This window comes from Mchenga conophoros, linkage group LG2, assembly GCF_057382185.1.
Source record: "Mchenga conophoros isolate Kocher_MC1m ecotype Shallow Benthic linkage group LG2, M_conophoros_male_GT1.1, whole genome shotgun sequence".
Taxonomy (NCBI): Eukaryota; Metazoa; Chordata; class Actinopteri; order Cichliformes; family Cichlidae; genus Mchenga; species Mchenga conophoros.
Window position 1 is genome coordinate 38,699,301 of NC_140527.1, and position 27,379 is coordinate 38,726,679.

The 27,379-nt window shown below is 41.1% G+C and overlaps 2 protein-coding genes and 1 long non-coding RNA gene across 4 annotated transcripts; 2 read left to right on the forward strand and 1 right to left on the reverse strand.

Annotated features, from left to right (window-relative positions):
- Window positions 1–104: 104 nt before the first annotated feature.
- gsr (glutathione reductase) lies at window positions 105–13,773 on the reverse strand. Of its 2 annotated transcripts, XM_085245223.1 has the most exons (13): window positions 13,315–13,773; window positions 12,702–12,867; window positions 11,918–11,944; window positions 11,717–11,805; window positions 10,852–10,921; window positions 10,608–10,755; window positions 9,332–9,386; window positions 9,147–9,246; window positions 8,799–9,053; window positions 7,660–7,771; window positions 6,432–6,563; window positions 6,149–6,282; window positions 105–3,361 (listed from the first exon to the last, which is right to left on the reverse strand). In XM_085245223.1, the coding sequence occupies exons 1-13, from the start codon at window positions 13,374–13,376 to the stop codon at window positions 3,212–3,214; spliced, it is 1,500 nt and encodes a 499-aa protein (XP_085101349.1). In that variant the 5' UTR covers window positions 13,377–13,773; the 3' UTR covers window positions 105–3,211. The 2 variants fall into 2 exon arrangements, with proteins under 2 accessions (XP_085101349.1, XP_085101355.1); XM_085245229.1 differs by lacking the exon at window positions 13,315–13,773 and having other exon boundaries at window positions 12,710–12,848.
- Window positions 13,774–14,261: 488 nt separating this feature from the next.
- LOC146582597 (uncharacterized) lies at window positions 14,262–15,682 on the forward strand. The gene is made up of 2 exons (XR_014888872.1): window positions 14,262–14,423; window positions 14,523–15,682. It is a non-coding gene; the product is annotated as an uncharacterized LOC146582597 (long non-coding RNA).
- A 171-nt stretch (window positions 15,683–15,853) lies between these two features.
- znf518b (zinc finger protein 518B) lies at window positions 15,854–21,336 on the forward strand. Its single transcript, XM_085245217.1, has 2 exons — window positions 15,854–16,000; window positions 16,380–21,336. The coding sequence occupies exon 2, from the start codon at window positions 16,534–16,536 to the stop codon at window positions 19,015–19,017; it is 2,484 nt and encodes an 827-aa protein (XP_085101343.1). The 5' UTR covers window positions 15,854–16,000; window positions 16,380–16,533; the 3' UTR covers window positions 19,018–21,336.
- Window positions 21,337–27,379: the final 6,043 nt, after the last annotated feature.

The following is a 27,379-nucleotide window of genomic DNA, read 5'->3' on the forward strand; positions in this document are numbered from 1 at the left end:
TTGGAAAGCTGAGTTCAGTTTTACTAGCCACAGTCAGCTGTTGAGAAAAGGAACACAAAGGCTTGTCTTAGAGGAATAGAATAGAATAATCCTTTAATTGTCCCACAACGGGAAATGTGGTTGTAACAGCAGCCAGAAAGACACATATACAAACAAACAGTACACAGGACACAGAACAGAAACATACACAATTTTTCTTACATATTTACATTAAGGATAATGGTTACTATAAACAGAGTACAGTTATTAAATTAAATAAAAATAACTACAGATAAGAGGCAAACCAGGTTGTAGTGCGAATCGGTTGATTAAATTATTGCAGTTACAGCGCAGATGTAAACATCCACGTTTGTTGGGAGCAGTTCTGATTGTACAGTCTGACAGCTGCAGGGAGGAAGGACCTGCAGAAACGCTCCTTCATGCATCGAGGATGCAGCAGTCTGTCACTGAAGCAGCTCTGCAGTTCAGCAACATTTACATGCATGGGCTGGGAGACTCTGTCCATCAGAGATGTTATTTTGGCCAGAGTCCTTCTGTCTCCCACCACCTGCACTGGGTCCAGGGTGCATCCCAGAACAGAGCTGGCCTTCCTGATGAGTTTATCCAGCCTCTTCCTCTCAGCTGAAGATAAACTGCTGCTCCAACACACCACACTGTAAAAAATGACAGATGTCACCACAGAGTCATAGAAGGTCTTTAAAAGCGCTCCCTGGACTCCAAATGACCTCAGCCGCCTCAGCAGGTAGCGTCTGCTCTGACCCTTCCTGTAAAGAGCATCAGTGTTGTGGCTCCAGTCCAGTTTATTATTCAGGTGAACACCCAGGTACCTATAGGAGTCCACTATCTCAATGTCCACTCCCTGGATGTCTGCAGTGTAGAGGGTGAAGAGGAACGATGCCAGCACAGTGTGGGGCCCCCGTACTGCAGACCAGCGTGTCAGAGACACAGCCCTGTGTCCTCACATACTGTGGGCGTCCTGTGAGGTAGTCCAGTATCTGGGACATGTGTTGGTCCACTCCTGATAGCTCCAGCTTGTCTCTCAGAAGTCGTAGCTGGATGGTGTTAAAAGCACTGGAGAAATCAAAGAACATGATCCTATGGAAAGGGAACAAAAACAAAACAAAAAATCACGGACAAACAGTATCCCATATTCTTGATTTTTACTTTACAAACACTTGTTGTAATGACTAACTACTCCTGACATCAGGCTGATCCTGCCACGATTTGTTCCCCCTGTCTAAATGACAGACAGTATTTCATAGTTGTTTATGTTTTTAAACCCATTTTGCACAAAGAGGCATTTTTTGAAAAATGTATTTATAGCAATGTTGAATAATATTATTGCACAAGAAAAAAACAACACGTAAAATAATCACACCGTGACGCCTCTGCCTTTCTAAATGGAGGGACAGTAACGTGTGTAAGCGTGTAAAACCTGAAGACAGTCAGATTAACAGTAACAGTATTTTGTTTCTATCTCCCATTCTGCAATTCATCTCATGTAAACAATAACTTTGTTTCCACTTTGTTATTTTCCTCCGGTTGTTCCTGCATGGGAAAGAGAACACTTTATGGATCAATTCTGCAACAGCAAACATGGTGGGAAAAGTTGTCTGTGTCAAATAAAAAAGTTCCAAGTTAAAGTTGAAGCCACTATTATAATAACGGAGTGTTTAACACTTAAATTGACAAAGGAGGGCATCTGGGGGACAGAGAGTGTCCTCCAGTACATATTTCTTGGGCCATTGGGGATATTCAGCCACAGTGATTGCAGATGAAACAGATTTCAAAATTAGACTTTCCTTTGCTGTATTTTATTATGTCAATACCCACTGCAAGCTTGCTGTGTGAAGGAAGGCTGGTTATGAAAAAGTGCCACAAAGTTTAAAAAGAGACGAAGAAAAAGCCTCTTTCACATCATCTGAGAGATAAATTTTTATATATTTTTTTACATGGTACTATATCCTAATGTCTCAGCAGAAATCAGTCCTTGTCAGGGCAGGCGATGCGTTTCTAAATCTTCTGTTGTTCAATTTTGGTGAAGCTGTGCGAATTGTCACCTCAGTATCTCGTCTGCTTCAAGATTTGATATGTTGTGTATCCAGGGATATTCTTCCGCATACAATGGCTATAATGAGTGACTAACTAGTGTTGCCTTCCAGCTCAAAGCAGTCTGGCCTTTCTGCTCTGATCTCTGGCATCAACAAGGTATATTTTCCACAGTGAATGGGACTCACTAAATATATTGTTTTTTGGAGCATTTCTCTTGAAATCCTGGAGGTTGCTTGAGAAAATCCCAGTTGTCAGATCAGAACTTGTGGCACCAACCACGTCATGCTCAAAGTCACTTGCTGCTGTGTAATTGGATGAACAGATATGCGTGTTAACAAGTAGCTCAACAGGTATATCTAGTGTGATCTAAAGTGGCCACTAAGTGTAGAATAAACTAAACAGCAAGGGTATTTTGTTGACAAATAATATCCAGTTTCATCATACTTTTTACAATAATTAAATTCTGAAAGTCACTTTTTAACCTGAAACAGGAAGTATCTCTCTTTAGTTTGAGTGGGGATTTATTCCCTCTACCCAAATAGGAGAAGCACTTCATTTATTGCCCAATCAACCACAGAATTTAGTCACTGAATAAGAAATAAAAATCACAACATTTAAGAAAAAAAAAAATCTGCAGGTTTATTGTTTTTTTTTCTTAACAGTACAGTAGATACATGTCATGACCCTGCATTGGTAGGGAATAGGTGCCTTAAAGAACAAGCAGTGCTTATTATATTCATGTGACGAATGACTGACAAATCAAACACATACACTAGGAGAGAGGTCTTTTGACTTCCCAGCAATCTCTTGACAAAAATACCTGCAGATGCATCACTTCCATTTCACAATCATTAAAATGGAATCCAGAGTTTTCAACCCATACTCAGGAACCACAGTACAGTCTAGGAAGACCATAACTTGGTCTTGGTCCATTTAGTTAAAAATGAGAAAAAAAAGTGAAACACTGCGTACAAATAAGGTCACTTAAATGAGAGAAAAATGGAAGCATGTAGGCTGGTTAACAAAGCAAGTCGTCAAGCTGATGCGAGAGCAGTTCGAAGGCGTGACTCTGTCCTGGTATGCTTGTCTGTGTTGCTGGTCGTACAGGGAAGCAAGAGGCGTAGCGGGTGGGGGATGCCTCGGTGAGTTTGTTTTTGCATTAACGCATCGTGACAAACTCCTCGGATGAGGTGGGGTGAATGGCGACTGTCTTGTCAAAGTCTGCTTTGGTAGCACCCATCTTGATGGCCACGGCAAATCCTTGTAGCATTTCATCACAGCCAAGGCCCTGCATGTGCAGCCCTACCACCTGCGAAGATTGTAAAAAATACAGTCGTCTTTTTTTTTTTTTTTTTTTTTAAAGAACTGCAGCAGAGTGAAAAGAAACTGTTAAAAGATTTTAGTAGAGGCTTTAATGACACTTAAAGATGGCTTCAGGACTGCCTCCTGTATTAGTTTAAGTACTTCCAAGTTATTTTTTTGGAAAGTCTCAAATCTATTCTTCAATCCTGGTACGTATAGCTGTGAAAGTGTAGAAAACAATTGCTTACAACATATGACGTAGGGCTGCCACGATTAGTCGACTAGTCACGATTACGTCGACTATTAAAATTGTCGATGACTAATTTAATAGTCGACGCGTCGTTTGAAGCTTTGTAAGATCCCAAAAGACGCAGGAATAAGTAGCAGGATTTAAGAGTGTAATAACGGACTGAAACAGAAGATGGCAGCACTGCATGTACAAGGATGCCAGCTGCCGTTAAACCCCGAAGAAGAAGAAGCTGTGTCCCAGAATAGCCAGGTTTCATTTGACGTAGACGTGACGTCGACGTAAAGCGCGAAATTTGACTGGCGGTCGGAAGTGAAAAAGATAAGCGCAAAATCACAGACAGACAGTACGCAAAATGCCTATGTCCTGTTGTGTTTACGGATGCTCCAGTAGGTCGACCCGAGAAACTGATAAACGGTATTTTAGGGTACCAAAAATAGCCCAACGAAGAGGAGAAAAATGGAAAATTCTAACCGAAAAACGTAGGAAAAAATGGATTTTAAATTTACGTTTACAGTCGGGAGGAGCAGAGTCTGCCAATGCCCGTGTCTGCAGCGACCACTTCGTCAGAGGTAATGTTATGTTTGCAAACGAACTTATTAGCATTAGGTTGTCGTTACATTCTCGTTTACTTAGTGCTTTTAAGTTAGTAGTCTAATATTGACTTGATTGGGACTATAGGCTGCCCAAGTGCTTTGGATGACGAAGAGTCGGAGGACTGGGCTCCGACGGTCAATCTCGGCTACGAACGAAAACCCAGATCGGAATCAGTTCTCAAACGAGAGAAAAGAATGAAGCTTAAGGCAGAACAGCATCAATGTGCAGAGGCGATTTTGGATATGCAACAGACGGCTGAGAGCCCGGATTTGAGCCTACTTAATTAGGCTACTAACCCTGCCATACAATTGCAATGAGCTGCAATCACTTCTCCATCCTCCTTTGCAATTACCCAAGTCTTCAGAGGTGTCTCGTTAGACCGCTGAGAATGGTTTACCTTGAAACAAACAACTGTCACTCTAACGAAGTCCTAAGGATGTGGCATGTTTGTTGACGTTAAAGCCGCTACCGCTAACTGTTAGCGTGTTTAAGATAAAGCAATATAAGAACAAACACTCACCCTTGCAAACACCAAACTGTATCCATCACGGAGACGTTTTGTTCCAAGGTTGTGGACCCACCCGCTGACAAAAACATTGTACGCCTCCAGACTCTTGAAAGCTTTCATTTGCTGCCTAGTGTAGTAAGAAGTCTGGAGGACCAAGTAGTTGGTGATATCCACAGCCTCGATAGTAGGCAAATCCTTTACTTCTGTGGTGTATTCGGACATTTTCAAAGAATACGGATCACGTCCGATATATTTTTTAACTATCTGTTTATATCTCTCCCGAGAAACGGGGTCTAAAGTTGCACAATAGCTGCTCTCCTGACTCTCCACAGTGTCCTCCATGTTTACTTCCGCCCTCCACTCAAAAATCGCGCTGCCTCCGCACGTCATCAGAACCACGTGACCGCAACCCAACTATTCATAGCGCAGCCCAGCTCTGTTGTCAACAATGGCGGCAGCTAGTTAGTTTTTATATTACTCTTATTATTCTTTCTGGGTCACAAAATAAACGTTTAACATATTTTCAGGCGAGAATGTAGCTGTGTAAACCTCAAATATCTGCTCAGTTTATCAGGACACCACATATTTTCAAAAGCGCTCCGACGTTTTCAGAGACGTCTGTTACCCACTAGCTCGATAGCTAGCCGGGGGCAAGGCTCACTAGAGCCTGTGAGAACACCGGACTCCCGGCAAATCGTTTTCAAACCCACCGCCGTCACTTAGCTTAAAATGTTATTGTTTGGCTTTTTTCAGTATTTTATTTGTTCCTGAGTAAATCGGTTTGGCTGAGATTAAAGTTATAGTTTTTACACAGCTGAATAAACGTCAAGCAGACAGCTGATTATCAGACGTGTGAGATGCTCCAGAATTTACTCCGGTGTCCTGTTATATTTTAGATAGCAAGGAGTTTATTAAACTTCACCGAAACAATCTGCAAATTTCATTAAACTTTAATAAACTATCATCTTGTCTTTATTTTTAGTGAGCACCTTAAACACTTAAAGCTGTAAGCTAATGATAGTTATATAAGACCAGATGCTGCTGGTGCAATAAACTGTACGTTTTACGTCCAATGGATGATGATCTGATTAGTCGACTAATCGCAAAAATAATCGGTGACTAGTCGACTATCAAAATAATCGTTTGTGGCAGCCCTAATATGAAGAGCTCCTGTATTACTGGTTGGGGGAAAAAGGCCCCATACGCTAACATTTACTGGTGATGTCTTAGCCCAAATGTGGTTGTTTACGAATAAAAATAATGCACTTCAACGTTAAGATGATTTAGAGAAGAACCTCCTTTTGTTGTTTAAATAATAGAAATAAATCGTCAAGAAGATATTCATTAAAATATTCACTATTTCATAAATTTAGGTGACAGTAATAATGTGCTAGAGTCACATTTATTTAGAGCCTGTTGTCTGGAGAAGAGATGACACTTACCTTCTCCTCTTTGCCCACACACACCAGCTTCATGATGCACTGACTCTTCCTGCTGGTGATAGCGTGATACATTGGTGTGAAAGAAGTCTTGTAAATCTTCACATTCTCCTTCCCTCTGGTTTTAATGGCCTCCTCTGTGACACGAACATTATCAAAAGTAAGGACAGTTTTACATCTTGCTGAGTAAAAATGGGAATAGCGCATAAGATAAACGATTAAATGAAAGCCGGCCACAGAAACTGAGTTAAACCCACCGAGATGTGTTTTTTATTGTTCTACTCACCCTCTGTGAGGCCCACCGTGCCGATTGGTGGGTGGCTGAACACCACAGTGGGAATACAGGTGTAGTCCAACTTGGAGTCCTTCTTTCCTTCAAACAGTCTGTGCGCCAGCTTTCTGCCTGCAGCAATGGCAACTGTCCCAACACATGAAAACCTCATCAGAATGCTGCTAACACTCAAAATGCCCACAAAAGGGAATTTTATATTAAAAATAGGTTTAAAAAAAAAAACAAACTCAAACACTTCAAAATACAGAAGTAGAAAAAAGGCACCAGGAGAAGAACTTCACCAGGATACCAACATGTTTTGTCAAGAAACCTTGGTCACTCAAAGTTTTCTTTTACTCTTTTGTATTAAAGCTTTGACCTCAAATAAGAGTTTTTTGTTAACTACAGAGATGAAGAATTGATTTTTTTGGTTTTAATCAGCATTCATCATTTCACCCTGCCCTCTTCAGAAGTTACTGAAAAAGACCAATTGATCCACTAAATATAGATAAATAATAGACTCTCAAAAAGGATTTCAGAGCTGGGGACATTTGGGACCAAATCCTTGTCTGAATACTGTTTTCTTTGTTTACCCACACGAGCAATCGGTGAGCCTGAGTCACACCTGAAAAGCCTTCCTGTCTGAGCGCCTGACCCTCCCACGCGCAAGAAACCCGACGGTTGTAAACACAACAGACTCAGACTCCAAGATCACGTTTGTATAGGACAAATTTCTGGAGACTTGTTATTTAAAGTTTTCCTATTTAAAAACATATTTTTAATATGCACAAGTCACTTGAAAAAGCCACTTCACAAAATTATGTATCCCCTGTAATCACCCAAAACCATGGGTGAGGTCACAAAAATGCAAACCTGGCATTTCAGTGCTGTTATTTGGAGTCACCAGTGTATGAAGTGTGTGTGGTTTTAAACTTGAGGTAGGTCTTTCCTCTAATAGACACAGAGAGACGTTATCCATTCTCACAAAGCGACTTACACATAAGATCTGATAATGTCCTGTCAGTGCACTCATCTGCAGCCTTCACAGCTTTGATATTCAAATATCCTCTATATAGCAATAAAATCCATTCAGAGCTATTAAACATAGACCCAGAAACCTTTAATATCACCAGGCTTCACTCAGCAATACTAAGTACATGGAAAAATAGTTACAACATCGGGAAACAGGTTGGAAAGAACACACACAGACACAAAAAGTGGATAAAGAAAAGTTGGGTTCTACCAGGTGTGAGAAGAGCTCTGCCACAAACATCCCCGACAGCGTAGATCCCCGATCGACTGGTGTTCTGAAACTCATCCACGATGATGTGGCCTCTTTCATCTGTATCCACACCCTGACAAAGAAAGAAAAGAAAAACTGTTTCACGTCTTAGAAACGAGTAAAAATGTGAACCGTGGAGATTAAAACAGATTAGGCCCATGTTTTCTCCTAGTTCCCTTTGAACTGGTTATTATTCTTGGAACTGTCTTCAGCTTTCCCTTAACATTAACGTCTCAAAAGAAACCTCCCAAAACTCCCATCCTTCTCTAAGAGAGAGTATTGTAGAGAAACACAGTTCGGATGAATAATGGTTTTAAGGAAAGGTAGTGCATGTTTTGCCTCTTTCTGTGTGCTTCCTCATGTATGATACTGACAGTGAATAAGAGACATGCGACTGAGAAGAGAAATCCCGTGTGGGGCAAGAAATAACGATGACTCAGCTAAACTGGAGGATTAAATGTAAAGCAGAACAGACAAAAGAGAGACGGGCCTCAAAGTCTTAAAGCGTGAGAACATTCAACATGTTTTTAGGTTTTTGAAAAGAGCTGGTTAAACTGCTGCTTTGACAAGTCATTCATTCTTCCTTCATATAACAAATGATTCAAACGATGTTATTACACATCCCTCAAATCTAAGCTCGGTAGACGGATCAAAGACGTTGGCGTAACTGAGACTTTGCTGCCCCGCCTTCATTTATCAAGTATTTATGCCAGAATTTCATGCATCACCTTCAACAAAGTAGTAGCATGTGGAAGCTGTCCAGTCGTGTTCCCAGATTATCTGTTATTAAGGCTTAAGTCAGCTTTTTTTGGGATACCAGTTTTTTGCATACAAGCCTTAAATTATAAAATATTTTATTATTATTTGTGGAAAGCAGTTTCATGTTGGTATGTGTGCCTAAGACACAGTTATCGAAAGACATCTGCCGTCCTGTTATGATCTATAAGGACAATTATGCAGCGGTAGTGTCTTACTGCTCAGTGCTACATGTAAGTAGCACATAATATCTCCCAATAAATAAAATAACAACAATAATAATAATAAGTATTTGCACATTACACTATCCAATCTACAGATAAAAATCACAGGTAAACTGTTACCATCTCGCCGATGTTCAGTCCACCTGTATTGGGCTGCCTGCCGATGGCCCAGAGAAGGCAGTCCACTCCCTGGATGGTACTGATCTTCTCCTCGTCATTCTTCTTCTCTGGGTCTTTGGTAACCACCGTCACCTCCAGCCCCTTGTCCGTTTTACTCACAGACTTCACCTGAGAGTTCTTCCACAAATCTATACCAGAGTTTTGCAGTTCTTTGGTGCAGTTTGCACTTATAAAGGCGTCAAAGTTCCTCAAAACCTACAGACAGAATACGAGAGTACACATATGACCACATGGCTCCACGCTTCTAAGAACAGTCATATTGTGATTCTGTGTTGTCATTTTTCTTACTCCCGTCTGTCGAATAATGAGGGATGTTTTGGACCCTAAGGTGGAAAGAATGCCCGCCATCTCCACTGCAATATAACCAGCACCCACAACCAAACTGCGTCTGTAGGAAAAAACAAATACTATAATCACAGACCTACATGGTTCTGACGGTCTCCCATTAACATCAGTATGTATGACAAGCTTACTTTGGCAGTGTTTCAAGTTCAAAGAAGCCATCACTGGTAATGCCCAGGCTTGCCCCTGAAATTGTCAACAAACACAACAGCTGTCATCTTCTACACATCTGACTGATGCTCACTGGTAAAACAACGTATAGCACAGGAGCACCACAGGGAACTGTGCTGTCCCCTCTTCTCTTCACCCTGTACACCTCTGACTTCTGCTACAACTCTGAATTATGCCACATTCAGAAGTTTGCAGATGACACAGCCATCATGGGGTGTATCTGGGATGATCAGGAAGAGGAGTACAGAAGTCTGGTGAGGAACTTTGTCGCATGGAGTCACACAAACCACCTGCAACTCAACACCTCAAAGACTAAGGAACTGGTTGTGGACTTCGGGAGGTCTAGAGCAGGTCCACTGCTGGTTCAGATAGAGGGGGAGGAGGTGGAGGTGGTCAACAAGTACAAGTACCTCGGGCTGTGGGTGGACAATAAACTGGACTGGTCATGCAACACAGAGCACCTGTATAAAAAAGCCCAAAGCCGACTGTACTTCCTCAGGAGGCTGAGGTCTTTTAACATCTGCAGGAAGCTCCTGAGGATGTTTTACCAGTCGGTGGTTGCTGGAGTACTTTTCTATGCTGTGGTGTGCTGGGGGAGCAGCACAGCAAAGAAGGACTCATCCAGGCTGGAGAAACTGATCAGGAGGGCTAGCTCTGTGGTCGGCATGAAGCTGGACACTCTGGTGACAGTGGCAGAGAAAAGGACATTAAAGAAACTGATGGACATTATGGACAATGCTGGGCATCCTCTGCACACGGCCATTAACAACCAGAAGAGTCTGTTCAGTGACAGGTTGCTTCTCCCAAAGACAAGAACTAACAGACTTAAAAACTCCTTTGTCCCACACGCCATCAGACTGTTTAACTCCTCTCTGGAGGGGAGAGGGAGGGGAAACAGGAGGACAAAGGAGGGGGGAACAACTAAGCTGTAGTGCCTCTGCACCTCACTGTACAATACCTTGTGCAATACTTTTGTAAATAGTCAACAGTGCAATAGACTCAATACTTGAAATGTGCAATTCACTTGTATTTTTATTTTTTATTCCTATTTATTCTATTTATCCCCTTCGTATATTTTATTTATATTGTCTCTGTATTTATATATATGTGTGTGTGTATAACTCTGTAACTTCTGTCGGTGCTGTGCTTTTTTGGAAATCGAATTTCCCAGAGGAACCCACCCGAGGGATTAATAAAGTTCTATCTTATCTCTTATCTTATCTTAGCATGTTTTACCTGGAACTTCTGCATCACTCAGAACAGAAGGTTGCCCTCCAGTGGCGATGAGGATGTGAGGTGCTGTATATTTTCTTCCATTGACTTCCACAGTCGGCTCAGCATCATTTATAAACCTGGCATAACCTTGAATGGTTTGGATTTTAGCCTGAAATAGAGCACATATGAGTTTTTTTTTCTTTTGCACAGCAATTACATTTGAAAAGAACAGAAACCAAAAGAGCAGAATTCATCTGACACTTACTTTGTCAAGATTGTTGCGATAAATGCGATTTAGGTGACTGACGTACGCATCCCTCTTGGCTTTTAGGGTTCTGCAAAAACATAATATAAATTATTCAACCAGCTAAAATATGTTGTGTTAATAAACCATCATCACAAAGAATACTTGTCTTGTATCACCCTTGTGTTGCCATTTCTAGAAAATGAATCATAAAAAGCATAAACTGTTAGACCTCTCCTATAGTCTCTGTGATGGTAGAAAAATACAAGTTTGATGAAGAAAAACAAATTTAACACCTGGTTATATCCAGTTGTATTTAGTTGGCTAAATAAATAAACAGCAGTGAATCTCAGAGTAGCAACAAGTCAGCTGATCACAGCCTGTACAAAAAGAAAATTGGAGCTCACAATACAAATTGTGACTTATTTCTAAGTAACTCTTTCCCCCACACTGCATCACTACAACTCCCACCTGCTAAATCCCACTTTAACCCCTGGGATTCTTTGCACACTGAAGATGTTTGTGGAGCACTTAGTACTCTACTGTAATCCATGCAGGCACACCCCAATCCCAGCACATTCCTCTCACACTAATGTTATATTTTGAAAAGGTTTCCTCATGTTGTAAATGTAGTCAACCACTCCCTTCAGGAAGGCTTATCTTCAACAGTCATTTTTGCCCAACTTCATTGTGCACAGAGATAGAGAAGTGGGCTAAAGTTAAGCAACACAAAGTAACTGACTGAGAGGTTGTGGGAGAAATGAATGCTTCTTTGTACCAGGAAAAACCAAGACAGCTTTTAAAAGAGTTCATTGCAGTTGCAAAAAAGGAAAAAAGAAAAAAAAAGATAAAAATCAAGTAGACACTAGCAGAAACTGTAACTTACTCCCAACTGAAACGAACGTCTCCAGTTTCAAAGCCATAATCACCATGATCGTGCAGATATTCGGCATGAACTGCTGCATTCCACATCACCTGAGAAGAAGAACAAAAAGAGCTGGCTTTGAGAACTTGAACTTTGAGAAGTGTACATGCAAAACCTTTTATTATAATAATATTATTATAATAAGTGTAAAGAAAAAGGTACCTTCTTAGGGACACAACCAACATTGACCTGAAAAAAGGAAAGAAAGCAGAACAAATGAATTGAGTGAAAGCTGGTCAAGTAGCAGTGATACAGATAGATTATGGAAGAGATACATTTTAGACTAAAGCTGCAGTGACAGGAAGAATATTTATGTAGTGCAAAGCAAAAGAACTGCAGTATCAAAAAATGCAATGCTGTGTCAGTGTGTTTCATAAAACCAACATTTTACAAAAGGAAAAGATGTAAAAGATTAGGTCAGGCGCATTCATATGGCTGTAAAGTAATACAACACCAGCATTCACTTATCAATAAGGAAAATATATGCAAATGTAACCACACTGTTTTTCACTGTGGCTTTGTGTGGTTTATGCCAAAACCATTGGACTGAAAGGTTTTGGTAGCCATTTCTTCCCCTGATGTTTTAACTGAAAAACAAAACTATAGAGGCCTGATTTAACTAATAGTCAGCACAGACAGGCCTAACGCATTTAAAACCACTTCTTTCTTCCTCATATTGAGGCCTTGTGCAGATCATTTCAAAATGCCTCCGTTACAACAGATTCAGCTCAAGGCAACAGGAATGAGTTACAGTTTATAACCTCATCGGCTGCTTTGTACCTCAAACCCACAATGTTTGTCAGACACACAAAAAAGGGGTCGGGAGGTTTCGCAGTGAATCTGGTAACTAACGTGTCTGTGTGTGTGAGTGTGCGTGTACATGCTGAAGAGGTGACAGCAGCAGGGAGGCATGTCTGATTGATTTTTTATTATTATTTTTACTCACGCAGGTACCTCCGAGTTTGTGACTCTCGATCACGGCGGTAGCTGCTCCGAGCTCCGCCGCCCGCCGAGCCCCGGCCAGACCTCCAGACCCGCCGCCGACCACCAGAAAGTCGAACCGGGTTATCTCCGACGGGTCTGAGGCCATCCCGCTACTGATAACTCCGCGTCTGCAAAGTGACAAGAAAAACTGTTTCCTGAGAAGAAACCAGCACGGAGCTCGAGTCCGGGCCAGCTGTTTTAATAGTGCCATAACCAGGAAGGGCGCAGGAAGGCAGGGCCTATGTGTCGGGCAGACCGGGGAGTGGGAGGGTCAGTGAAAGCCACTGCTGTGTCATTGTGAATTGCAACAATGGTGTGCAAATCCCAGAAACTGTTCTGACAATAGTCATGATGATCCTCCCATGAGCGACAGTATGGTGGCTTCAAAAACATGAATAAATCAGAGCATTTTCATGCATCGAGGGTTTGATGGAAATATTTAAGGATATTTGAGGAGATCAGGCACTGGCGACTCCAGATTTAAGGATATAAAGTGAGCATCGTGACAATATTCAGAAACGCTAAACACACATCAGTAAAGCCGTTGTTTGCCACAAACTTACTGGAGTACTCACCTCGGTAATGCCAGTGATACTGACATACTAGGAAACAGTCTGCAGACTCTTGTGAACAGCATGTTTCTAACTGCTTTTATGGCATTTTAATCAGAGCTATCCACGGGGTGCCTTTTGCCTCTCTCTGACAGCCACTGCAAGCTGATAAACGCGTGTTGTTTGACTTTATTACAGCACACACAAAAGCGTCAAAGCATTTCCTGGGTCACTGGGTGAGCCCCCTCCCCTCTACATTGCCCCGATTTAGCAAACTGCTGCCTGGTCGTGTCTAAAATAATCAGTCCTTGTGCGAGATAATGGAAAAACCAACCGACAGGTAAAAACCGTAAAACTGTGATGGTGGAAGACGCCAAATTTGAAGAGTAGCGTAGATCCTCCAAAGCCTTGCGTTGTTTTTGTGGGAGATTTGGCGTAAATAACAGGGGAAGATGTGGCAGATTTGCGTGGTATTTCTTTCAGAATCACAGGTCCGTTGCGCTCAGCCTGTCAAGAAAAACAAATGATGAAGTTACACTTCTCACAGGGCCTTTCAAAACAAGAGTACACTCGAGTAGCAGCATGCATTATATTACTTTGTGAGATAACGCCTAAAGGAAACGAAGAATTAGACAGCAGTCGAGGCCATAATGTTTTGGACTGTGATATCATTTTCTTTTCTTTATTTTTAATGGATTTTAAATTACACAAGATGCCAATGAAGTGCAGACCATGGCAGTGCATGACAAATTAATACATTTCAACTGACTCTTTTATAGCTTAACAAGAAGGCCATCTACAGGCTCAAAAACCCAAATAAATCTCTCAGAAAAATAGCACAAATGTTAGTAGTGGCCAAATAATCCACTCAGACACCCCACAACACCACACAAGACAAATACATTATTCTAATTATATTCATTATTTGCAATATTTTTTTCTACGGTTAAGAAAAACAACTTCAAAGCATCTAAAGAACCAAGAATACCAGCAAGGGGGTATGTGTATGATTGTCAAAGTCTGCAATCAAAAGGCAACTTCACGAATGCCAGAAGAGCCTGCACAGCTCTGAAAAGATTCTTTGGACAGATGAAATCAAGATTAAACTGTACCAAAATGATGGAATGAGAAAGGTATGAAGCGTACCACATGTCAAATATGGTGGAGACAATATTATGGTATTGGCCTGTACTAGTGACCCAGTGTAACCAGTTCACTTGTGTATATTGCAGATGCTGCAAAACCGGTTGGACATCGTGACCCAAAGCGTGCTGAAAAAGCAACCCGAGCATTTCCCAAGGGAAAGAGATTCTGCAATCACCAAATGCAGGCAAAGGATTTCCATCCAACGATTAAAAAACCCCCATATATTTAAAACTATGTCAGTTTGTCCACTTCATATTGAGCTGCTGAAAATGGATACATGCACAAGCAGCACGAACACAGTTTCTGCCTGGCAATTGCTTTTGACATGCTGCTGGACAGATCAATTACATGCTCTCGTTACTTCCTCTTTATTTTAGTTTTATGGCAGCTGACAACCTTGAGAGTTGCTCTAACAGCCAATAATCATCCATGACTTTGCATTTACTGTAATATAATTTGTATTTGCGCTTATCAGCCTTACTTCTGACATTTTTGGAAGGAAACCAAGCGAGGACTGTCCCTGTTTATCACTGGCCATTTAATCAGTTTATTCACCTGTTTAGCACATAATTTCCATGCACATTAATAACATGCAATTGGACAGAAAACCAAACTTTGCTGTGTTTTAACACATATTTTTATTTGCAGGCTTCCAGCAAATTAATATATTTGCACAATAACCCAAAATGCCCTCGTACATTCAGTCAGTGGTAAGATTGTGAGCCACATCAGACAGTGCACAAAAATTCATGCCTAGCAGGATGAACTATCTTCACCACTAGATGCTACATGTTATTAAATCCCTCGACATTGTCATGTAAGATGATGTCAGTCTTACTGTGAGTTCACAAAAACATATTTTTTAAAATCAATCCAAAAGGGTTTGAATCTTTAAACAATCCCATGCATTAACATAGGTGCCAGGTTTTCTATTTCTAATTTACCATATTTGTCACAAAATTGATCAATATTTTCTTAACTTAATTTATTTTTATTGGTTGAAATTTGTTGTATTTTGTCTTTTATTGAACCTAAAAGATGTTCTGATGTTTTTCCTGCCATATATTATTTTCAGCTCTCTGGTGTTTTTGTTCTTCTTTATTGCACTTAAATCATCAGTGTTATCTGCCTGTTAATACAGGTCTTATACTGTGGCAGCCACTGTGTTATATTGTTTACATTACTGAGAACCTTCACAGACATTGTTTACATTAAAAAACGTTCAATAAATAAAATATTAATAGTTTCTTTGTTGTGTTAAATATTATTTGCTGATGATCTGACTGAAAACGAAGGACACAGAATTTGTCATCACCAAGATTTCTAAACATGTTGAATCAGCTATATTTTTAACTTAGCGTGCTCTTATTTTGAAAACCAGAACAGCTTTCTTCCGCCATTGTTTTTGGTAGCTACAGATGGCTAACGACAAGCTAACCCAAAGCGGCTCGGTTGGTGGCGTTGACAAGCGTTAGTATCACGTTCAAAGAGTGGATTTTTTAAAATTCATTTTATTGAAAAAGATATCACCGACCAAATCGCTGTTTCGTAACACGGCAATCAGGTGCGTATGAGGCATTTGACTCTGTTGCAAATATAAACAGTTGTAATGTTGGCCGTCGTCTCCGCAACCCCCCGTTGTAGTTAGGTAGGGCCTTTTCGTCACGTTCAAAGGAAGAAAGCTCAGCGCGCACGGAGAAAAATGCAAATACAGACCAGTGCAATGAGTTTGATTAATTGCATTTTATTTTGCTGTATTGTTTTGATTTGCCTACACGCGCGCACAGCCAAATAAATATTTGCAGGAGCTGAAAATGCTGCATGAGCTGTGCGTGAGAGGAGGGGCTTCACAGGCCTCGTCCTAGTGTAAGCATAGTACACAGTGAGCTTAGGTCAATCATTTGTTTGTTAATGTTTTTGTTTTTCTTATGTTCCTTTCACAGGGAGAGACATCGTTGACAGGTGCATCAGTGTCTGCTTTCCCCGGACATGAACCCTGGACATCAGGTGAAGATGGATGTTTACTTCAGGGTGTCACGTCAGCCTCTGAAATTGTGAGAATTACTGCCAGATGGCCAGAACACCTCACTTCTCATTATGAAGCCTGTCAGCTATCAAAGCATGCCATCCTCTGTGAATGGTGGACATCCAAATTTGTCACTGGATCGCGTGTTAACCACTTCAAACGTGAGGTATTGTGAGAAATGTGGATTTGCGTCTACAGATGCCTCAGCGTTGGAGAAGCATATGGTTGAGCATATGGGGACACGGTTTTACTGTTTTTATTGCAACGATATTTCCTATAGTGAGGCGGAGTTAAATGCGCACCTGAAACGACACACTTCGAAGTATCCATTCAAATGTCCTCACTGTGGACAGGGCTACATGAGGAGGCTGTGCCTTTTTAAGCACATTGAACGTTTGCATAATAAAAGCATTATTCAGGTACCTGCTAAGCCTGGTGTGATGAAAAATCCGCAGGACCCCGTCCCCAGTGCCTTAACAAGCCTGCACGCTGCCGATCCGTCGTCGCTTCGGCCGGTTGTTCGGGTGACGGTACCTAGCCCGAGTGTACCTGCTGTCAGACTGGGAAAAGACGAACAGAGAGCAAAAACACTGGAAACGAAGGTATCGAATGTCACTAATGGCAACCCAGAACGTCTTTCCCCTTTGAATGGACTCATTCAGCACAATAGAGCTCTCACAGTTTCTCTGCCAGAAGAAGTAACAATTCCTGCTGGCTGCTTGGTTGAACTCGTTGAGGTGAAAACTGTAAATGGGACAAAAGAACTAAAGCTCAGGCTCGTTTCCCAACAAGAAAACGAGTCAGTGATAAAGGACACGAGGATGACAGTTTCTCAAAACACAGCGCTGGGGAAGCCATTGTCATCTACATTAATCAATCACACCAACACGGTGCGGCCTGGGAGTATGGGCACGAGCACTATTAACAGGAAATCATGTGACACAAAGATGGTGAATGTAGAGCGCCCCGCTGTTGTCCCGGTCAGTATTTCCAACAATCTCCCAGTGACTCCAGTGAGCAAAGAAAAGAGTGGACTGAAAAGGGTATCACCGGAAATAATCAACTTGGAGTCTAACGTAGTCATTCCTAATAAGTTTCCCAAAAATATCATCAGTCCTGTAAGAGAAGGGGTAAACAGTGGGATCAGAGTTACGCAAACAGCACCGGTGAGCCACGTAGCTCCTCTTCCAGTTATCTCCAACAGGGTCACCAGCAGGTTGAACACCACCAGCCTGCATCCAAGCAGCATGGTTTCTCAGAGAGTGATGGATGAGAGAAAGACCTTACTTCCAGAGTACCCCAAGAGTGTTCCATCCAGGAGAGCGGGTGACACGAAAAACATGCAGGATATGCCGGTGGCTATGAAGGTGGAACCCGGGAACATCTGCTTCAAGAGTAGCACTGCTTCAAAACCAATCAAAGAAGTGGCACCCTCGAACCAGGACAGGATTAAATCAACTTCTCCCTCCATAAGAAGTTCCATTGTTCCAACTGTCCAAGTGAGACCACCAATATGTCTCGTCAGTAAGGATAATGTTCCAACTCAGTCTTTTTCATTACCCAAGACTATAAACAAGCTTGTTTCAGTCAAAACTCCTGTTTTTTCAAATCATGCCAAGTCAAAGAGCTCAACTTGGATGCCGGAAGTCAGACTAAATGAGCTGGCAAAAGAGAGGGACGTTTCAGAACCTGAGAGCTTCCCCATCATATCCTCTGTGTTTTCATTGAGTCAGCAGCCAGAGGACGCCCAAGGTCCCATTCAGCCATTGGTAATGGCTTTGCGAGGCATAGTGATGGATAAAAGTAGCAGTTCTGTCAGTACGACTCAAGATCAAGTTAAGATAACAAACACTGAGCACATGGACAAGACCCTGACATTAGGGCCCAGCCCTCAGGTGGAAACAAAAAACAAATCCTTCATCCGTGAGTCGTTATTGACGGAGCAGACGGAGCCTGTAGAAGCAAAAGACCACAATAAGGGGGTTCATCACTCTCCTGCACTGACCCACAACCATGTTGATATCAAAGAGGAAAAAAAGATCCCTCTACCACCAGATGATAATAAATCCAGTCACAGTCCTGCTTCAAAATCTTCAACACACGAAGAATCTAATGTTGCAGAACACGCAAAGGCATCTGAAACTGAAGAACCTCTTGAGCAAATGGTCAAAAGTGAGCAGGACTCAAAGTTTCTGACTGTCACCCTGAAGAGGGTGCAAGTGGGCGTGTGGAAACAAACCAAGAAGGGACTGAAACTTAGAATATCCAAATATAAGACTCAGGTACCTGTGGACAGTGTAACTGACTGTACAGTCATTTACCCAATGCCGCTGAAAGTGGACCAACCAGTGAAACGACCGGGTCCAAACCAGCCGGTGGTAGTGCTCAATCATCCGAAGCCTCGCGGCTCTGCACAGAGAACGAGAGCTGATCCTTTTGCAAACACAGGAGCTTCTGAAGTGGTTCCAAAGTGCCAAATCTTGAAAATGAGACTGAGCAAAGTGATGGGTCAAAAATATGAGGTGATGGGTTGCACCGTCCGAGTGTTTCCATGAATGTATTGGACAATTCATCAATGGAAAGAAGTATACATCTATGAGGAAGCAGTTAGTATTACAGTAAAGAGATGTTTAAGGTCAAAAACTGACAAAATCTCAAGCCAATTATTTTCTTTATGGGAGAATAAGAGTAAAAAATATGGACGTCTGAGTATCACTGAACATTGTCTTATATGTATAATATGAACTATTCAAGTGCAATGCTGTTTGACTGCTTTGAGTCAATGAAAATGGACTGAATGCCGTTATAGATTGCAGTCAAAAACACAGATATTAAGTACTGTTTCTGAAGGTTGAGAGACCAGTGGATATGTCATTAATGCATGCTGTTTATTTAAAAAAGGATAAAGTTTTTATTTATTTTTTTTTTACGTTGCATCAGTGAAATTTTATGGGCTTCCATGCTGCCACCTGAAATAGGTGCAGTGATGGGTATTCAGACTTTTTCCTGCCTTAAAATTGGCCTTTGGGGAGAGAAGTTCATATTTAAGGCAGTGTTTTCCTTTTTTTAAACAGAAAAGTTTGCATTTCCTGCTATTTGACACATAAATGTATTTCATGCCTGTGCGAATTAAACCCCACTTTAATAACAGTTAAAAAATACTGGTTAAACAGTCCTTGTGATTTTCCAGCCAAAACCTCTTTGGTGGGACCCAGATGTTTTGTATATGCTGGTGTTAAGTATGATTAAATATTTATAATGACATTTTGTAAGATGTCATTCCTTGTGACTGAAAAGAATGAAAATGTCTAATTGACAGTTCTAATTAGGTCAAATTTGGGGCAATACGTTTCCAGTTGAGTCATTATTTATTTGTATTTTTAAAATAATTTGCATCTTTGAAGGCGCCCCAATCACTTCATGTTTGTTAACATGGCCGATTGTGTAGATGACTGTGTGCTGTGTCTAAAAAAAAATGAACATTTCAACACTAATAGCCGTCTAAAAGGTTTGTCCAGTTTTAAAAGCTCCTCCAAATTTTAGCTGGAAAAATGTTACTTTTCATGTCAGCAGCTGGTTTTGTAGTTCTGCGTTTAGCTACTCTTTGCAAAATCTACTCTTTGGAACATGTTACAGAACCATGTTGTATTTTTTAATTAATCATTGATAACTTTGATTGGTGAACCAATTTAAAAAACAAAAAACTACTGTAAAGTGTAAATAATGGAACCTGGGCATACACTCAGCTGTGTTATCAGTTCAGATATGATATTAATCACTGAGTCTTGCAGAGATACAAAAATCTGCCAGTTGTACATCTGTGTGAAGTGAAATGTTACAGAGCTTAAGGCTAAAATTTAGAGTATATCTACTAATCCAGACGTAAGGATGATGATGATGCACTAAAAAAAGTACCCTAATACTTTACGGTGTCATTTTACTTTAAAGCGCAAAACGAACGTCCTGAAGAATCAAGATAATTTTTTGGTTTTTATTCAATTTGGCTCTGTAATTAGTAATGTGATCTTTTTTTTCCTTTTCTTTGTGTGATTGACTTGAGTTTTCTTGTGTGACTTTTTTTCTCTCAAGGTTTAAAGCTTCACCTATGAGAGTAATCTAGAGAAGGTAGAAGCAACCTAAACTGGTCAATTCCTGTAATAGAAGTATTTTCCTGCCATGACAATGGTGACTCATAGACAATTCAAACCTGTTGTATATTTTTCAAAATAATCAAACGTAAGCAATCTTCTGTCCTGAGACTTCTCAGATCTGTTTTACTTTACAACAGCATATGTGTGTTGTTTATTATGTGTTCACAGTGTACAAGGTGCTAGACCTATGATCACATTTGTAGGTTTTGGTTGCCCCAGTTTTTATTACACGTGTGTGTATATGTATATATACATATATATGTTTTGGGTCACTCAGATTTTATGGTTTATAGACCTATAAATATAAAACATGGTAACTGGTGTTCATACTCAGTAGGGAATGGCCCCTTCTGGAGCACCAACACTTACTTTCCTTACATTGCAGCTAAAGCTGCTGTGCAGTCTGTTATATATTCATTATCCTAAAGTTGTTTGACATGTCTTTATGGCTGTTTTCCTTTTGCCTTTTAATTTAATCCTCATCTGTGTGGGAATTAGTCATATTCCAGTTCAAGTGTTTTTGAGTTTTATTACATTCTCAGTGTTCATTATCATTGTGATCCATGCTTTTATAATAACAATTGTGTAATTCCTCTTTTATTAAAAAAAAAGTATAATTGACAACGGTTTGACTTGTATATTTTTTCCCACCAACTGAAACCCATCACTTAAAGTTCACTGTAGATCAACGGTAGTTTAAATCTATTAAAGCATACGTGATAATTCTTTTTCAGTTTTTTGACACCCTGTATTGTCCTGTTTGTCACATTGGGCCACCATGCTCAACATCAAACTAATCTCTGCAAATATCTTAATGTACAAAGGTCCGGGCAACATTCAGATAGTCAAATTTGCTTAGGAACACTCCTGGCTACCTGGGTGTATATTGATGGTATCAGTAATAAGAGCTAAACAAGCGTAAACACATGACTGAATGCTTTCTTTATTACCCTAATTAGCAGAGGATCCATCTGATAAACCTTTATAAAAGGTTATACCAGATTATATTAAACCTGCGTGTCCAAACCACATTAAAGTTTGGACACAGATTTTCATTTAATGTTTTCTCTTTATTTTCATGACTATTTACATTGTAGATTCTCACTGAAGGCATCAAAACTGAATGAACACATGAAATTATGTAGTAAACAAAAAGTGAAATAACTGAAAACCTGTTTTATATTTTTGATTCTTCAAAAAAAGCCACCCTTTGTTTTGATTATTGCTTGGCATTCTCCCGATGACCTTCATGAGGTCGTCACCTGAAATGGTTTTCCCAGAGATGCTGAGCAATTTTCGGCCCTTTTGCCTTCACTCTGTGGTCCATGGGATTAGGTCAGGTGACCGTGGAGGACTCTCCTTCTTGGTCAGATAGCCCTTGCAGAGCGTGGAGGTGTGTTTGGGGGTCATTGTCCTGTTGAAAAATAAATGATGGTCAACTAAATGCAGACTGGATGGGATGGCATGTGGTAGCCATGTTGGATTGGTGAGCCTTCAATTTTGAATCAATCCCCAACAGTGTCACCAGCAAAGCACCCCCCACACCATCACACCTCCTCCTCCATGCTTCACAGTGGGAACCATAAATGTAAAGACCATCCAGTCACCTTTTCTGGGTGGCACAAAGACACGGTGGGTGGAGCCAAAGATCTCAAATTTGAACTCAAATTCCCTGTGTTTCTTTGTCCAAAAAAATCTCTTCTACTTGTTGCTTTTCCTAAATGTTTTTTTTTAGCATCTGTTTGACCATAAAGACCTGATTGGTGCAGTCTCCTCTGAACAGTTGATGTAGAGATGCGTCTGCCACTGGAACTCTGTGGCATTTATCTGGGCTCGAGGTGCTGTTAACTTGCAATTTCTGAGGCTGCTGACTCAAATGAGTTTATCCTCAGCAGCAGAGGCGACTCTTGGTCTTCCTTTCTTGGGGCAGACCTCACGTGAGCCAGTTTTGTCGTAGTGCTTGATGGTTTTTGGCAACTGCACTTAGAGAGACACAAGTTTAGCAATTTTCCAGACTGACTGACCTTCACTTCCTAAAGCAATGATGGACTGCTGTTTCTCTTTACTTAGCTTATTGGTTCTTGCCATAATATGAATTCTAACAGTTGTCAAATAGGGCTGTCAGCTGTGTACCAGCCTGACTTCTGCACAACACAACTGATCCCATCCCCATTAAGAAGGCAAGAAAGTCCACAAACGAACCCTGACAAGCACACCTGTGAAGTGAAAACCATGTCTACATCATGAAGCTCACTGAGAGAAGCCAAGGGTTTGCAGCACTGTGAACAAAGCAACGGTGGCTACCTTCAGGAATCTAACTATAAGACATATTTAGAGTTATTTATCAATTTGTCTTTGCTACAAAATTCCATGTATCTTGCTTCATATATTTGATGTCTTCAGTTTGTAACTATAATGTAGAAAAAAGTCAAAATAAAGAAAAACCATTAAATGAGGTGTATGCAAACTCTTGGCTGGTAGTGTATGAACTTGTTGCCTTGTGTAAAGAATATATACAGTGCTTACTAAATGTATTAGACCACCTGTCATAAAAACAAGAAAATAAACACTTTAGAAATCATAAATATTTTCAAAAATAAGTGAATTCATGCTTTTATAGTCAAATTTGAGCTGGTATACTGGATTTAATTAAGGTCCAGTGTGTTTAATTAACATTTTGGTCACTAAAAGTAATTTTTATGTTCAGAACTGAAAGTAAATAGCTGTAATTTGGCGTGTTAATCAAATGTGCCTCACAATTTTTTCCAGGTTTATTTGCAAAATAGTAAATAAAACTCTCAGTAAATTAAAATAAGTCAAATGGATAATTACAAAAATTCTATTTAAGCATTGATAGTATCATTTTAATTCAAGAGCTTGTGCATACTGGAGGATTAACCATTACAAAAACATATTTAAAAAAAAGTATCTGAATTTGGCCTTTCGTAGTCCATGTTTGGATCAGTGCAGTTTCACTAAAGCAGATCCATGTTAATGACATCCATCGTCATGTTTTCAGGAGCAGTGTGCAAATGCAGTCAGACTCTGTACATCATGCCTTCCATTTCCTTATCCCTATGGATCCTCCTGCTCACCTTTCCTTGATCCGTGTAACTAGCAAAAGAAGGTCGCAGGTAATTTTACCTGACTGCTATTTTTGAAGTTAGTACCATCTTTTTATATGGTGATTTTCACAGACATTAAAGTCACGCTGCACAACAATTAAAACACAATATGCAAAGAGAACCACGGTAAAACTGAATAAAAATAAATTAAAATGTAAATAACAAAAAATGTTAGCAACCCTAACCCTAATGCCTGATTAAACAGAAAAGCTTAATCTTGGTACAATAGACTGAAAGGCTGTTACCCTGAGTCTTCAGTCTTCTATGAGAGACAACTAATAGATTTTGAGCTTAAGAAGTGTGTTTAATAACAAGTTGAGATAGGTGATCTGGAGCTTGTCCCTTTAGGACTCTGTTTATAAGTGTCAGACTTTTAAAAATGAATTCTAAAAACACTTGAGAGCCGATGTAAAGAGAATAAAATAGGGGCAATGTGAGCTCGTTCTGTAGAGTTCTGCAGCATTTTGCATTGCCTGGAGGAGTGACAGAGGATTTGTCTAAGCTGAAAAACAGTGGTAGAGTAATTGAGGTGCAATGATCTAAATGCATAAGCAATGTTTTATAGTTCAAAGAAAGACACTAAAGATCCCAAACATGGCCTCAATCTTGCCAGAGTTCAAAATAATCAGGTTATTGGAGAAATCCAGGATAAACCATCAACTGGAGTGGACAACCTATCCAGCTGATCAGGCTTAAAAGATGTGTACAGCTGAATGTCGTCAGCATACAAATTACAAGAATTGCCAGAAAAAGTTTGAATGATACTGGCTAGCAAAAACGTATAAAAGGAAAATAATAATGGACCCAGGACGGAACCTTGTTGAACCCTACAGGTTACGCAAACAAAGAAAGAGGATGTCACGTAATCATGTTGGTGTCACCAGCTTTGGACACTCATTCCCCCACCTCTCCCCCCTCCATAGAGCCCTCACCACCTTCATACACTTCACCTACAACACCCCCCTCCTCACCCCACACAAAAGAGGATTTCACACCACCTCCTCCCACCACAACTCTTCATATTCATGAAGCAGATGTGAGGAAGCAGTTTAAGAGTCTGAATGCTCGAAAAGCTCCCGGCCCAGACGGTGTGTCTCCTGCCACCCTCAGACGCTGTGCAAACGAGCTGGCCCCAGTGTTTTCTGGCATTTTCAACTCCTCACTGCAGGCATGTCATGTGCCTGCCTGCTTCAAGTCCTCTACCATAATCCCTGTCCCCAAGAAACCTAGGATCACTGGACTAAATGACTACAGACCCGTGGCTCTGACATCTGTGGTCATGAAGTCATTTGAGCGCCTGGTTCTCTCCTATCTCAAGACCCTCACGGCCCCCCTCCTGGACCCCCTGCAGTTTGCATACAGAGCCAACAGGTCTGTAGATGACGCCATCAACATGGCCCTACACTTCATCCTGCAGCATCTGGACTCCCCAGGAACCTACGCCAGGATCCTGTTTGTGGACTTCAGCTCTGCCTTCAACACCATCCTTCCAGACCATCTCCGAGGCAAGCTTTCCCAGATGAATGTGCCTGATCCCATCTGCCGGTGGATCACTGACTTCCTGACGGACAGGAAACAGCATGTGAGGCTGGGAAAGAATGTCTCTGACTCTCGGACCATCAGCACCGGCTCCCCTCAGGGCTGTGTTCTTTCTCCTCTGCTCTTCTCCCTGTACACCAACTGCTGCACCTCCACCCACCAGTCTGTCAAGCTAATCAAGTTTGCAGATGACACCACCGTTATTGGACTCATCTCGGACGGGGATGAGTCTGCCTACAGGAGGGAGGTTGAACGTCTGGAGCCACTATCAGGGACAAACAGAGACTGCAGCGTGTTGTGCGCTCTGCTGAGAAGGTGATTGGCTGCAGACTCCCATCTCTGCAGGACCTGTACACCTCCAGGACACTGGGGCGTGCAGCTCGGATCTCAGCTGACCCTTCTCACCCTGGACACAGTCTGTTTGCCCTGCTCCCCTCAGGCAGGAGGCTCCGGTCCATTCGCACCAGAACCTCTCGCCACAAGAACAGTTTCTTCCCCTCTGCTGTTGGACTCATGAACAATAACCGTATGACTGTTCCCACCACTAACACATGACCCTACGCTGTGTTCACTGCATCATTCCATGTTTGGCACTGATCACCACCTGCACTCATGTATATATCTTTCTACGTAGCACTTTTAATTCTTATTCTTATTTTCATGTCTAGTTAAGCGTAATTTATAACAGTATGTTTGCACTGAAGCACCGCAGCAATTTCCTAATGTTGTAAACCCGCTCAACATTTGGCAATAAAACCCTTTCTGATTCTGATTTTATTCTTGTCCCTTAGGAGCTCACCACAAACTAAAAGAAGAACTTCAACATTTTGGCCCTCATGTTGAAGCCTTTCAGCTTCAGAGTTGGCTCACCCCTTTTTTGTATGCTGTATGTTCAGTTTTTTCCATTTTTTCAGACCTGAAGGGTTTCTTTTGTTTTTTTATTAAACAGTTTTTCAGGTAGTAGTGATCCGTGGTTTGTTCACAAAGCAACGTACAGTCCTCGCCTCACAAAATCTGATATATTTTGTAATGGTAGCCAGTCAAAAGTAAAGTCACTCCACCTCTTAATAACACTTGGGGAGAGGATGCCATTTAACAATCTGTTAACAACTGCAATCTCCCAACAAAGGAGGGGGCAGGAGCTGAGTGACACTATGCATTCACCATTTGCATACAGTGGGCCTGTTTTCTCTGGTGGGGCAATGGTGACTCTGTTGAAGAGTTAGTAATGTTTTGTTCAGACAGACATGGTTATCAAGTGCTGAATTCAAAATCAATCTTGTCGCATACAAAGTTGTACGTAACGGGGTACATCATATTCTAAAGACCTTACGGTATTTTATTATCTCAACAGAACACGTTGGTCTAAGTGAAGGTTTATTTAGCCCTCTCGTCCATTAGTTCCTACTCTGACTCGCCATGGATCGCTATAACTCGACTCGGATCGACTGGTTTTCCATTACAATCCTGCTACTTAACCTGTGTGGTTGTCGTCATAGCAACACGTCTAAGCGTCCCTTTACGTAATTAATAAGCAACACGAACGGTACATAAAAGTACCCGCTGATCGTGCCGAGTAATAGAAAAGGGCTTTTGTGATTCCTAGAGATTCTAAAAGCAGTGTTCAACTATCAAACCCCTCTCTTGGGGAGCCTTAGTTTGGGTGACAAACTTAAATTTAAAAACTTTAATAAAGCTTAAAGTTATGGCTGGATCATGGGACTGGTGGACTGATCCCTGCATACAGGCATGAACTAAAACTTTCTAAACTTGCTGCAAAGACATTTAAGGAGTGGATTAATAAGGCTATAAAGAATATGCAGGCGTGACTGGACTTCACTGAATGGGAGAACTGCGATCCAACAGTCTGATTTAGTATACAAATGCTGTGACGTCCAACTTCCGTGATGACAGCTGCATACCATCACACAGCAGGGTGAGTTATAATAATGCCGAGCCCTGGTTCAAGGCTAAGTCAAGGCTAGGTTTAAAAACTCGAAGACACTTAATGACTACAACACTTTTCAGCTAACGACTGATCTGGAAAAGGTTCAGGCAGTTAACCAAATACAAGCCTAACCCTTCCCCCAAAATTCGACAAG